Raw genomic sequence first — 12,784 nt, 5'->3', positions numbered from 1 at the left:
AGAGCTTGGCAAGAGTGGTACAGCTGGTAAATCCATTTAAACACACAGCTGTATTTATTTTTAAAGAATGGCATGCAACAGAAGAGCCTACATTTTTAAACCAAAATGAGTGATACTTGGTCAGTCTCCAAAGAGCAATGAGCACAAGCTTAAAGGATTACAACATTTATTCCACATTTGTAGTCAGTTAGTATTTTTACTTATATAAATACAGAGAGCCGTTTGTGCTTTAGTATACAGTACTGCAATGCAATTCTGATTGTGAAATAGATCCTCTGCACACACAGCAGCCCACACAGAACAGCACGGTCTCCTCCCCAGCACAGTCACTGCTTTCTTTGGCAGGCAGCCAGTTCACCAGAATTAAAAGATTAATCAACACTGCTTCTTTCATGTGCAGTTCAGCTGTCAATACTAGCTGCGCCGTAACCAATTAAGCATTGGAATCACCTAGTCACAACTAGAGCACTTCCAAAAGCAATTTTGCCTCAGAAGAATGCAGCATTACACGAGCAAAAAAGTCCAGCGGTCTCTCAGGCAATCCCATTAGAGAATCAGGAACTGCTAATGTTTTTATTTTGTGAAGGTGAAAATCTGGCATTTTTTAAAAAATTCCTTGAGACAATAGTACAAAATGGAACTTCTCGAGGCACAACTAGTACAGTATTTATCATTTTACCCTTATGTTAGAGATGAATACTATATTACAGTACAGTTTAATACAGCATTGACACAAACCATGTGCTATTGCAAAAGGCAAGATATAAAGGAATGTCTAGGTGTAGGCACAATATTATGCTTTTTTAAAAATAAAAGTGACTTCTGTTCCACTGCAGAACCACCACCTACATAGTCTAGTTAGTTTGTTTTTTTTAAATCTATGTCAGTAATTTTCAAGTCAAAATGACACTGTAACACAAAAGATATAAAGATCTATAAATGTGTAAAAATGAAAAGGTAAAATCCTACTTAAGGCCTGTGCTTGTTTTAGTTTTAAGTTTTAACATGTTCATCAGGTGACGTTTTTGCCGATGGTTCAGAAACAACAATAGGGGATATGGGTTCAGTGTCTGGCCTCGTGTCATGCACACTGTTACTCTGTGGCCCCTTGAGGAAAGTGTCCTGGTCTTCAGCGGATGAAGTAGAGGTAGTACTGTGTACAATCGCTGTTGCCACTTCTGTCCCTGTGGACATCGATGGTTCATCATTTATAGTCACTGGTTTTTGTGCATCTTCTGCAGACTCATTTAAATCTTTGCTGAATTCAGATGGCGATTTCCTCTTGATCTTTACGTACAAACTATCTTGTTTGTCCTCAATTAATTCACTTTTCTGGAATCTTCCAAAAAACCAGATGAAGAACCCAAACAAGATAAATGCCAAGATGCTTGGAACAAAAGCAAGACACTTGACCCCAAGTTTGGCACCTACATACCTGCTGTGCAAAAACATGTCACTGTGGGCATAGGTCCTGTTAGTCAGTGGGTTAATATTGGTGGACCTCCATTCCCAGCTTAAAGTGGTTTTGTTTAAATCCTTTAATGTCTCCGGATCTTCTACTGTATAGATTTTTTGCCCAGGCCCCACATACTGGCCATATTCAGGTGGCTGGTAAAATATCTGATTCTTCCACATATTCAGGTCCAAAATCAAGACAAGAAAAATGATGCCATAGTTAAACCATTTACCTGTAAATAAATGTGATAAATACTGTAAGAATCTGATATGAAACTGCTCAGTCAATGAATTGCCTTCAAAATTCACAACGCAAATCAGTATTTCTTTTATTTTGGGGGGGGGGGCAGTAAGACAGTTTGTTTATGTAAAATATATCATCCCTAATGGGGTTAAGGACCATGCATAAAATTTTACATAAGAAACATGAATGTGTATTAAAAATTAAAAAGAGTCCTGTCGACAGGTCATCGACCTGAAACATTAACTCTGTTCTCGCCGCAGATGCTGCTTGACCTGCTGAGTATTTCCAGCATTTTCTGTTTTTATTTCAGATTTCCAGCATCTGCAATATTTTGCTTTTGTACATTAAAAATTGTTAGCTTTTCTTTTATAGATTTTGAACTAAATCACATATGGTTCTAAGTTTCCTAATTACTAAGAAAGTTGTTTATCTTTGGGGAACTTTAAGCACCAGGCAAACATCTTTAGGTACGAAAGGTACCAAACAGAAAGTAAAAGGATTTTTGACATTCATATGCTCTGCAACATTTTGGTCTTTTTACTGGAATACTAGTCAACTCTCATGGTGCTGTGCACTGAGAGTTAGGACAGGTATAGTCTTCAGGTGAAGTGGGGTTAGCAGGGTGAGGAACAATTGGACTAAGGCACACAGACATAATTCAGTCCCCATTTTAAACTCATACATTCTGTCCTTACTTTTACATTTCCATTATAATTTCCTATGTCCACTATTTCATATTTATGTCCCTCACCTGTGATACAAATGAGGTATTCTTTCTTGAATATCTTCTGGAAGTGAGGCAGTCTTAATTGAATCTGTGAGGTGGGAAGACCAGGAAGGTTGATTTCCAAATTTCCCATAAATTGTGGAAACTCCCAATCCTAACAAAAAAAACACAACTTTTTCAACAAGTTATTGAGTAATACAATTTAGTGATAAATGAGAAACCTACTGACTGATACCCTTAAATCATTGTACCATAATGGGCTTGTATTAAACACGTTAAAATATGAGATGATTTATCTCTTTTGTTGTTACATCTGCACTCTTTTTCTTCCCCAACTGATATTCCCCAAGGTATCACCTATTTGTATTATAATGTATAAAGGAAACAGAACAATTTTTACTGCATAATGATAGTATCACTCCCTGGCATAGATTATTGCCAGTCAATTGCACCACTGGCTCATTACATGCCTTGTTACATGACACCAACATAAAGGAATTTTAGCCCAAAGTGCCAAACAACTTATCTGAAACCAAAACTTTGTCATTTCAACATATTTGTGCATTATGCAATATTTAACACATACATTCAGGATGACTGAAAAAATGAAATGATCAGACTGCAATTTAATTTTCTTCATTTTTATTCTCTGCTTATGGTCAGAGCCATTTACTTCCAAACCAACAGACAGCAACTGTTTTACTTGATAAACGGCTCCAGCCCATTTTTATTACACACCCAATTACAAGCTGCCACACAAAATGGAAATGCCAGCGCTCAGTCAGAATTGCAGCTATGTTCTGCCCAACTCCTCTCTGCAGCTGATGATACAACTTCATGCATGGCTACAATTAAATATGCCACCCAATGGCATGCGGATTAGTCTCACCAGCTCAACAAGATTCAAGGTGCAGCAGCGCCTTGCACTCCTAAAGCCATCCCAAAATTCCATATGAGAGCAACCTTTGTTGGCCTATGCTCCCCCTGCTGAGAGAGTAGCAGCACCTCACTGACAAACTACCCTTTCCTCAGGCAAGACATAGAGCACCAATACTGCTCTTCAACTGATTGAACAGCCAGGTAAAGAAAACAGACAGTGTGAGAAAAATGAACAGAACATGTTACATTATTGTACACTGTCTAAGCTATTAAACATGACAACCTGACCTAAAACCTATCTTGATTGTCATTCCTACCTAACAATGCTATAGCTCTGGAAATAACTGTGAGCAATGTTATTGTAGGAAAAGCTTAACAAATTTGTAGCAAGTTCCTCTCTCCACTATTTTAGTAGAGGCTTTACTTCATTTAAAATAAATGGGTTAACACCACCATTAAAATGAGAGAGGAAATTGATACAGGCTTGTTTATAGCATTCATAAGGCTGTAGGGATTTAACCTCGTCAGCTGGGCTGAGGATAAAAAAACAAGCTGAAGGATAAGTGTCTCTCTGTCCTAGAGCTAGAAATGGTGCTTCACTACAAGTTACTATCAGCAGATCCAACCAAAGACTTGCTAACCCTTTAGTTTTTTTTCTAATGGCCAATCTGGGAACTCTTTGCTGAATGCCTCCAACCCACCAGAGGTTCCCACAGTGTTGAGTGAGCCTTGCGGCAGTCTCCTCTATTGTCTTCCGCAACAACGTTTGATTTTTTTTCCCCCTCTCATCTGCGATTACTATTTGATCTTAATCAATAAAACCCTTTTCAATGGACCTGCTCAGAGAAATTTCTGTCAGAAGCTCCTCTGTTGACATGAATTTTTCTGATTCTTTTATCCCACGTTTACACGTTAGAATCGCTGCTGCTGGGCCCTTAAATCATATTGTTAATTTTCCATAGACCAGGAAAGCAAGTGCGCATGCAAAATATGATCATCGGCCTATAGCAGGGACATGAAATAAATCTGACCAATATTTCAGCAGGAGGGCTAGTAGCTTGACAATCTTATTTTATAGATCATAAAGAATGAAAATGGAAACAGTAAAACACAGCCTTACTCACTTTCAATCTTAATGACAGGATCCCTTTCAGCATTCAACATTTCTGTATTATTTATGCATAAAAGCATCATCTTATTTTGTATTTACTATCGTTAGCTATGGCTAATGATTCTCCTATAAACAAGTCTTTCAAAATCAGTACATACTAAATTAACAAGCTACCTACCATGATAATGAATATTTAGGATCCAGGCTAAGAATAAATCATTTGTCATCCAATCTTATGAAGAAATTAGAAAAAGTAAGAGTAATAAAATGCTATTGCAGTTGGCAGGACTATTTCAAATGAATGAGCATATAAAGCCATCGTTTACTTTAGGAAACTGGTCCTAAGATTCTGAATATAGATGAAGTACGTGATAATGGTTCAAATCAGTTTAACAACTAGGACTTGGTTCTATTAACCAATGATCAACCTATTGATCACTCAGAGCACGTCTTGTTCCTAAGTGCCTTGTGACATTTTCCTACATTAAAGGTGCTGTATAAATGCAAGTTTCTGCTACTGTTGTTTCTATTCACGTGGTAACATAGATTTTCTGGTGGGGGGGGGGGCGCGGGTGTATGCTTGACCGGAAGTCAGGCAGGGTGTGAAAAGCACCCACCCAATTTTTGGTACAATGAACCCACAATTATTTCTGGGACTGGCCTCATTATAATATTGTGTCTGAGCTTCGAGAGTGGAAAAAGCCTGTGATTAGGAGCTCACCATTGGTGGTTGGGAAATCAGGCATTGCTGCAAAATTTAAAGGGCTGCAGCAGCTCAAAGGGGCAGGCGTGGCAATTTACAGATTTGCATGACAGCAAGATTTTTTTTTTAGGAAAAGAATGTCTGTAACAGGAGTGCAAGAAGCCAGAGAGTAGTCCATTTCTTGGAATCATTGAATGTTTCCTGCAGAAAGTAAGAACATGGCAGTACTCCAAGAGCAGCAACTAAGGGAATGATAAGAGGCGATAAGTAGTGTGAATATCCCCTTCATCATACAATGCACTTGCAAGTAGTACCAGAAGCAACTTAATGATCTTACCAGGTCAGCTGAGGTAGAAGAACCCATCATTACTTTCCATTAATAGTGTACTAAGCACATATAACACTTAAAATTACCTTCCCCTCACACTTTCAATTCTTACATTAATGTGAATTACACAGTAAGGTGCACTTTGCATCCTGAGCCTTCTCCTGGAAGTGTTCCTTCACTCACAACCTTATGTGCATTCAGCCCAAATGAATCCTTTCATCTAACACAGCTGAATATTTTATGCATCTGTCATCACACTCAGGTCTGCTGCTCACACATTTACAGGCACACCTGAAAATTGCAAAAGGCCGGCTTTGGGCATCAATGAGCTGGCCAAGGTGCCCCTTCCACATTCAACAGCCGGCTGGCCGCCCATTTTTCAGCCGAGAAATGGATGGCCCGCAGTTCAAAATCACCCCCGTTGAATCTAGAGCTGGCGAGAGAGGAATAATGCTACCACTTTCATGTTTGAAAAGAAAGAATGTTGTGCTGATTTTGAAAATTCATACATTGTGATTATTCTCATAGACTCCGTATCCTCCCTCAACGCCTCCCCCCGCCCCCGCCATCAACTTTTAGGAGGTCCCAGGTGCAGCACCTTCAAATCCTATGCTGTTCAATATGATCCTGCGATCCTGCAAAATTGAATCCTGGAATCACAGCAGGCATCTGTGATTGTAAACGCTAGTAGAATATAACTTTATCCCGAAGGATTAGAGACCTTCGCTCCCTACCCAACCAGCAAATCAGTCTAATCTAAAATGAATGAAGTAAATAATGTGCAGGTCATCCAGCGGAACATTCGCCTTTTTGTTCAAGGGCATGGGCTTTTGTCTAGCCAGTCAAAACACACACTACAGTTCCTTGTGAACGAAGAGTAGAATATTACAATTACATGCTAATACTATTTACATAAATGCAGGCAGCTGTGAAAACAGGTCGATGTCACGTATCTGATTCTGTGTAAAAATCAACAGGACACACGTTTTGCTGCTAGATTTAGTGAGGATAAATGTCTTTTTTTTAAATTCACAGCAAAATGGAGTTATAACTTACAGAGCCCCCAGCTAACTAGACACTATCCCCAAGCCTGGATGGTACAAAAGCAATAGTGCTCAAATAACTAGTGCATCAGAACATTACCGAACATAGGGCGCAATCTCATCAGCCCTGGGGAGGCGGGTATGGAGGCGCCATCTTGCCAGGAGGCGGGTAGCCATCCCGCGTCGGGTCCCGTCTCCTTGGAGGTGGGAAGGGGATTACAGCCACCTGTTAACAGGTAGTTAACAGGCAGAAAATAGGCTTATCACCATTTTGCCCATGCAAGTGCGGGCTTCCCGAAGGCTCCGATCCCCGCCAGGGTCACCGAGGTGAGTAGTGGGTCTGCGGGGGTCGGAGGGGTGCAAAAGTGCGCTGTGAAGCTAAGTGATGGTTGCAAGTGTGGAGAGGTGAGTATCTGAGGTAAGTGGAAAGTGTTAGATAAAGTGTACTTACCTTTGTTTCTTCCTGCAGGCTTCAGTCGGTGGGTACGCGGAGAGTCTCGCACCTCCGCGGTAGAGATGACAGATGGCCGTTGCATTCTCCAATATAACAACCATTTCATTTCTGCAAAAGAAAGAGGTTTGTTGAGGTCTTGAATTCAAGACCTCATTAATCTACAGAGAATGTCAGTGTTTGACAGCTTCACAGAGCTGTCAAACGATGACAATTCATCTGTCAAAATTTTTTGACAGATGAAACGTCATACGCTGACGTTCTCTGCAACTGGCTTTCCCTTAATTGGCCTGCTAAGCCTACTGGGCGAGCTTAACAAGGTCAATCAAGGGAAAATAACGTGGGTTGGCCAGACGCTGATGGAGGCGGGTCTAAAACCCAACAAGTGGGAGTCCCGCCTCCAAAAGCTCCCCATTGGCAAAATCACCCCCATAGTTTCTACTTTTTCTACAGTTTAAAGTTGAGCTATTGGGTTTATTTTGCAGGTACATTTTATTTAATCCTCATTTTAATGGTATAGTTAGATTTATTTGAGATGACACATAATTAATTTCATTACTTGATTGAAGTTCAATATTTTTCATGCTGTTACTTTGATTGCCAGTTGGTTTCTCAACTGCTAGACTGCAGCTGTTCCACTTGTTAATTAGTTTGAATGGAACTGTCATTCTAAAATTGGTTAACTTACTGATGAGCGAGTTTGAACCTGTAATGTGCGCAAGACTGTATTTCTTCCATTCAACTGCAACCCATTTATCAAAACGTGTTGGGTGCTGTGGGAACACCAGGCGATGTTCTTCATCACAGGTTATTCGTTTTGTGTATTGCATTTTGGTTTTTTTTGTTGAACTGTTTTTTTGCTTATTGTTACGTGAGTTGAGAAAACCAACACATTTATGAAATGAGTAGAAGAGGATTTTGAAAAGAGAGAGTCCTAAAATATGGTCTAACTTTTGCAGAAAATTGCATTTTCCCTTCTTGCCTTCACTGTATTCTACCCATATTTCTATATTCTCGTGATGTGGGCGTTGCCGGTAAGGCCACATTTATTGCCTATTCTTAGTTGTCCTAGGGTTGCCAACTCTGGTTGCACGTATTCCTGGATGTATAATCAAAAGACTTCCAGCCGCTCTGCCAGTCAAACGGCATTTTCTCCCCATCTCAAATATTTTTATAACCAATAAACAAAGGCCGCGATTTTCTCAGCAGTGTCGGAATGGGTGTGTGTCAGCTGGTTTCCAGGTTCCAGACCCACCCCCAGCTGCCTCCACTCTGCAGATGTGATTTTTCCCTTGATTGGCCTTATTAAGCCCTGCCCTGCAGGCTTACCGGCCAATTAACAGGAAGCGGGTCTGATGACATCATTTGATGAGGCATCTGCCGGTTTCCTTAAAGGGACCATGCACAATTTTATTTTGACAGTTGATTTTTCAGTGTTTGACAGCATTGAGGTGCTGAAAACACTGACAATCACTGCACAAAGGTGAACTTTTGCACACAGGCTCTCCAATGACTCCCTCCATATGCTCATGGAGGGAGTCACAGTACGCAGGCAAGGTTCTCTTCCCTTCCAAGGGTGGAAGAGACCTCCCCAGGACAACAACTTACCTTGCGCCTCCACCCAACCCTCTCTATCTACTTTATCACTTCCCCATCTCACTAGCCACCCCTCACACTCACCCTCATTCTACTGCAAGCATACCAGCTAACAGCACACAAGGGTGGGCACTTGAGAGGTTTAGCCAATGTCCATGTGAAGTTTCTGGCAATGTGTTTAATGCGTTGTCATACAGTGAAATCTCTTTTTCAAAAAGTGCCCCTTATTGGACAGATCTGAGCGCAAATTGAGAAGTGTCTTACTGAGTTACAGTGATTGTTCAGTCATAACTCCCGTCCACCCCCCCCCCACCCTGCCCCGCTATAGTGACATTAAAGGGATGCTTCACGGTGCTGGTGTGGGATGGTTGTCAACCTGGCGCATCATGTGGCAGCCAGGGTTTACAGCATCAAATGAAGAAAATCTGGCCATGGTGATGCCATCACTGGCCTCCCGGCCAGCAATTTTGTCAGGGGCTGATGCCCTGTGTTCAGTGCAGCATCAGGTGATGGCGGAGAAGGTTGGTGATATTGGTGTTGGGGCTGATCATGGAAGGATTCGGAGGACCAAGGTCTGATTGTTTCATTGGCTCCGATGTTGCTGGAATAGATGGCAGCTGCAGGTGAGATGGCAGAAGCGATCTGTCAATGGTGAGAGAGGTTCTCCCAATGAGGTAGCACTGGACATACAGTTGGATTTAAAAACTTGTAAGCTAAAGAAATCTGTGTATGTATTAAAAATGCAGTAACCAACATTTTCTGTGCTCTGAAACTCACCATGTGCAACATGCCATCCTTGACACCACTTCTGCAGCTTTTCACAAATATCAGACCAGACTCATAACACACCAGGCTGAGCTTGAAAGGATAATTACTAGTCCTAGCCCCTTTAGGGCTACCCCGGATCAGGCATATTCCTCAGACGTTCACTTTCAACTAAAGTTTGAGGTAGCCGAATCCTAAAGACGCTTAACTGGGTCTAAAGGTCCGGACTATCTCTCCCTAAAGGAAAGGAACAACCTGAAAATGTTACCATCCTCCAGATAGCACTTTTAATAAGTTTAGCTAGACTGTAACGTTCCGGATATCATGAGGGTCCGGAAAACTCCCCCAGAATTCTGCAACTCCTCACCATGGAGTGTACAGAGATTGAGTTCGCGAGTTTGATACAGAAGTATTATGTGAGACAATTCTAATATATAGATTTATTAAAGTACCAACATATAATTTACAGTTAGTGAGTCAATCGCAACATTAACAGTTCCAAAAAGAGAAAGCTTTACAATATTATCAGAGATCCTTACTCTCAAATCTTAACTTCGCTACAGTTTTACAGTTCTTAAAGTTTATTCAGGATATCCACCAAAATCAAATACAGTACCTTGATCCCCGAGGTACAAAGAGTTGTAGACTTACAGAGCTAGCTCTGAAGCCGAGAATCACTTTGCCCCTTCAAGTTCAATATTTATACCCTTTTCCAGTAGTATTTCCTTTAAGGTTTTCTGCTGATGTAAGCTAATTATCTCTAGTCATTTTTCTGCTGACCCCTGCAGTTCTTAGTCACCACAGCTGGTAGCACTACAGAACCATGTCTCCTCTCTAGGTGCTCCAAATTTATCATAAGAAATGGTGTAATCAGCAGGTGCGCTTTACTTGGTATCATTTTTATGAAGGCAGATGTTTGTTACTTTTATGTGCTCCTTTACGAGGTGTAAATTAGAACACCTTGTACCGGGTAACTTTTGTCTTGTTCCCAAAGGTTCAGATTTCAGGAGCCTTTAACCTTCTGTTTCAAAAAGGTTATTGATTCAATGTCAACAACTTATCTTATCTCAATAGCCAGAATGCTATCACAGCTTATTCATTATTAGGTTTCTAGATTTCCAGACCCAGTTTGTCATGTTTTAATAAGGCCAAAATTTTTTCATAGAATGGTGTATTTTTCTGAATAGGTTATATTGCTTATTCCTTCACAAGCTGGCGTGTTCCCCAAACAGCGGGTAACCAGTGGGGGAGAAGGTAAAATTGTAAGTAAGCCTCAAAATACTCTTATAATGGCTCTTAACAAGCCATTTAAGTACCAGAATTGTCTCCCCCGCTGCTTGGCGTCAGATCAGTTCTGCGCTGACAGACCCGACACCTGGGAGACTTGCGTGGAGGCGGGTTCAAATCACAGAAATCCCACAGTGCAGATAGAGGCCATTTCGGCCCATCGAGCCTGCACCGACACATATCCCACCCGATCCCCGTAACCCCTACGGGTTGACAGCTGGTTTCCTATCCACTGTCAATCTTTGCAATTTTGACAGTGGTCCCACCTCCAAACCCGTACTCTGAGCGCCGGCAAAAATTTCGGCCAAAGTGTTCAAGGAAAATTTTTAAAACACAATTTTTTTTTAATGCCCCTATGACTTTTCTCCCAGGTTGCTCATGGCAATATCCAAGAGAGTAATCTTTAATTCCTGGGGCCTCCAGGAGAATCCTGGCAGGTTGGCAAGCCTAAGTTGCCCTGAGGTGGTAGTGGTGGGCCTTTTCTTTGAACTGCTGCAGTCATTCTGGGGATGATGATCCCACAGTGATGTTAGGTGGCGAATTCCAGGATATTGACCCAGTAGTGATGAAGGAACTCATCATACCAACAATAAAAACACACCCAATAAAGGAACAATCCCATTATGATAATAAAGAAATACTATTGTACTACTGGATTGAGATTGATGTACCTCAGTAATCCACAAATGCCACTTCACCCCGTGGCCTCTCTGCTCACATGGCCCCGATCACTGAAAAGGCCATCTAAAAAGACTTGCATTTATATAGCGCTTTTTACAACCTCAGGACGTTCCAGAGCGCTTTACAATCAATGAAATGCTTTTGAAGCGTAGTCACTGTTGTAACGTGGGAAACGCGGCAGACAATTTGCACACAGCAAGGTCCCACAAACAACAATGTGATAATGACCAGATAATCTATTTTAGTGATGTTGATTAAGGGATAAATATTGGCCAGGACACCGAGGATAACTCCCCTGCTCTTCTTCGAAATAGTGACATGGGATTTTTTGCATCCACCTGAGAGGTCTCATCCGAATAACGGCACCTGCGACAGTGCAGCACTCCCTCACTACTGCACTGGAGTGTAAGCCTAGATTTTTGTGCTCAAGTCTCTGGTGTGGGACTTGAGCCTTCCTTTTATCTCTCACCACTCACTCACATCCCCCAATCCCACTTCTTTCTACGACTGTCCCTGGGGGAAATTTTTCCCCCCCAAGTCGCTTACAACTGCACTATCAAACTCCAAACTGCCTAGTTTTTTGCCCTCCATTTGTCATAATATCTCTGTGGCTGTGAATTTGCCTAACCACCCTCTCAGCTCCATCTGTGATGCCCTTGCACTCAGTAAAACCTTCACCGTCTCTCATCCCAGTCATTCCCAATGATGTGATCCCATGACGTCATTCCTATAAATTGTTAAGCTTACTAAAGGAGAGAGGCATGTCGGCCGCTAATGCTAAAAAGGAAACTTCCCCCAACCCTGTCCCCCATTTCATTTTCACAAACCTACTTTAATATCAGGTACAAAATATAGCTGTTCAAAGCAGTCTGTTTCATGAAGGTTAAAGCTCCCAACATACATGTGAATTATATTGCCCATACAACTCGATAGAGTCACTTATTTAATAAAAATGATAATTTAAGCTGGTAACTATTCAGCCTTAGTCTGGTTATAAGCAGTGAAACACAGTACATTAACCAGATGAGTTTCAGAAACAATAAAATGCCTCCCCATCTTACTAAATAATTATACCTGCACTCAGTTGGTGTCATCACTTTCCTATCATTACTCCATATTTCACTTTCATTTGATCATTACTACATTTAGCAGGACATCTGCACACCCAGTGGGAGAAAGTTGACCTTATTGTGCTGAGCAGAGTCATTGCCACCTCCAGTCTTTTCATTAGGGACGTCTGATTGGACAATGGACTCAGATTTACTTGCAGGATCCATAGTTTTATTTCAGGGATATTACTAAAGCAAAGTTCAAGCACCAGTGAAACATTCTTTCTGATGTGGGCAAAGTTTAATATGTTGATTACTGTACTGGTCAGTCATGATGCATGGAGTTTAAGGGAGCCTTCTTAAAATATTGACAAATTGAATATTGTCTTACACTGACATACTATATTCCTAAGAACAAAGGTGTTATGTTAAATCATACTAAGTTTTAAATATTTGACTATTTAA

At 41.1% G+C, this 12,784-nt stretch overlaps 1 protein-coding gene across 2 annotated transcripts in view; it reads right to left on the bottom strand.

The window, feature by feature from the left end:
- Positions 1-531: 531 nt before the first annotated feature.
- The window catches only part of tmem117 (transmembrane protein 117), a 336,326-nt gene continuing 324,073 nt past the window's right edge, over positions 532-12,784 (bottom strand). For both annotated transcript variants that reach the window (XM_086009384.1, XM_086009385.1), the window contains 2 exons: positions 2,451-2,580; positions 532-1,688 (listed from right to left, as the gene is read on the bottom strand). In XM_086009384.1, coding sequence (XP_085865510.1) covers positions 994-1,688; positions 2,451-2,580 — 825 coding nt within the window. In that variant the 3' untranslated portion in view covers positions 532-993. The remainder of the gene's footprint in view (positions 1,689-2,450; positions 2,581-12,784) is intronic.

The sequence above is a fragment of the Somniosus microcephalus genome, chromosome 16, assembly GCF_052327205.1.
Source record: "Somniosus microcephalus isolate GS21.2 chromosome 16, FLI_Smic_1.0, whole genome shotgun sequence".
In the NCBI taxonomy this organism is placed as follows: domain Eukaryota; kingdom Metazoa; phylum Chordata; class Chondrichthyes; order Squaliformes; family Somniosidae; genus Somniosus; species Somniosus microcephalus.
This window is presented reverse-complemented; position numbering and strand designations above follow the sequence as displayed.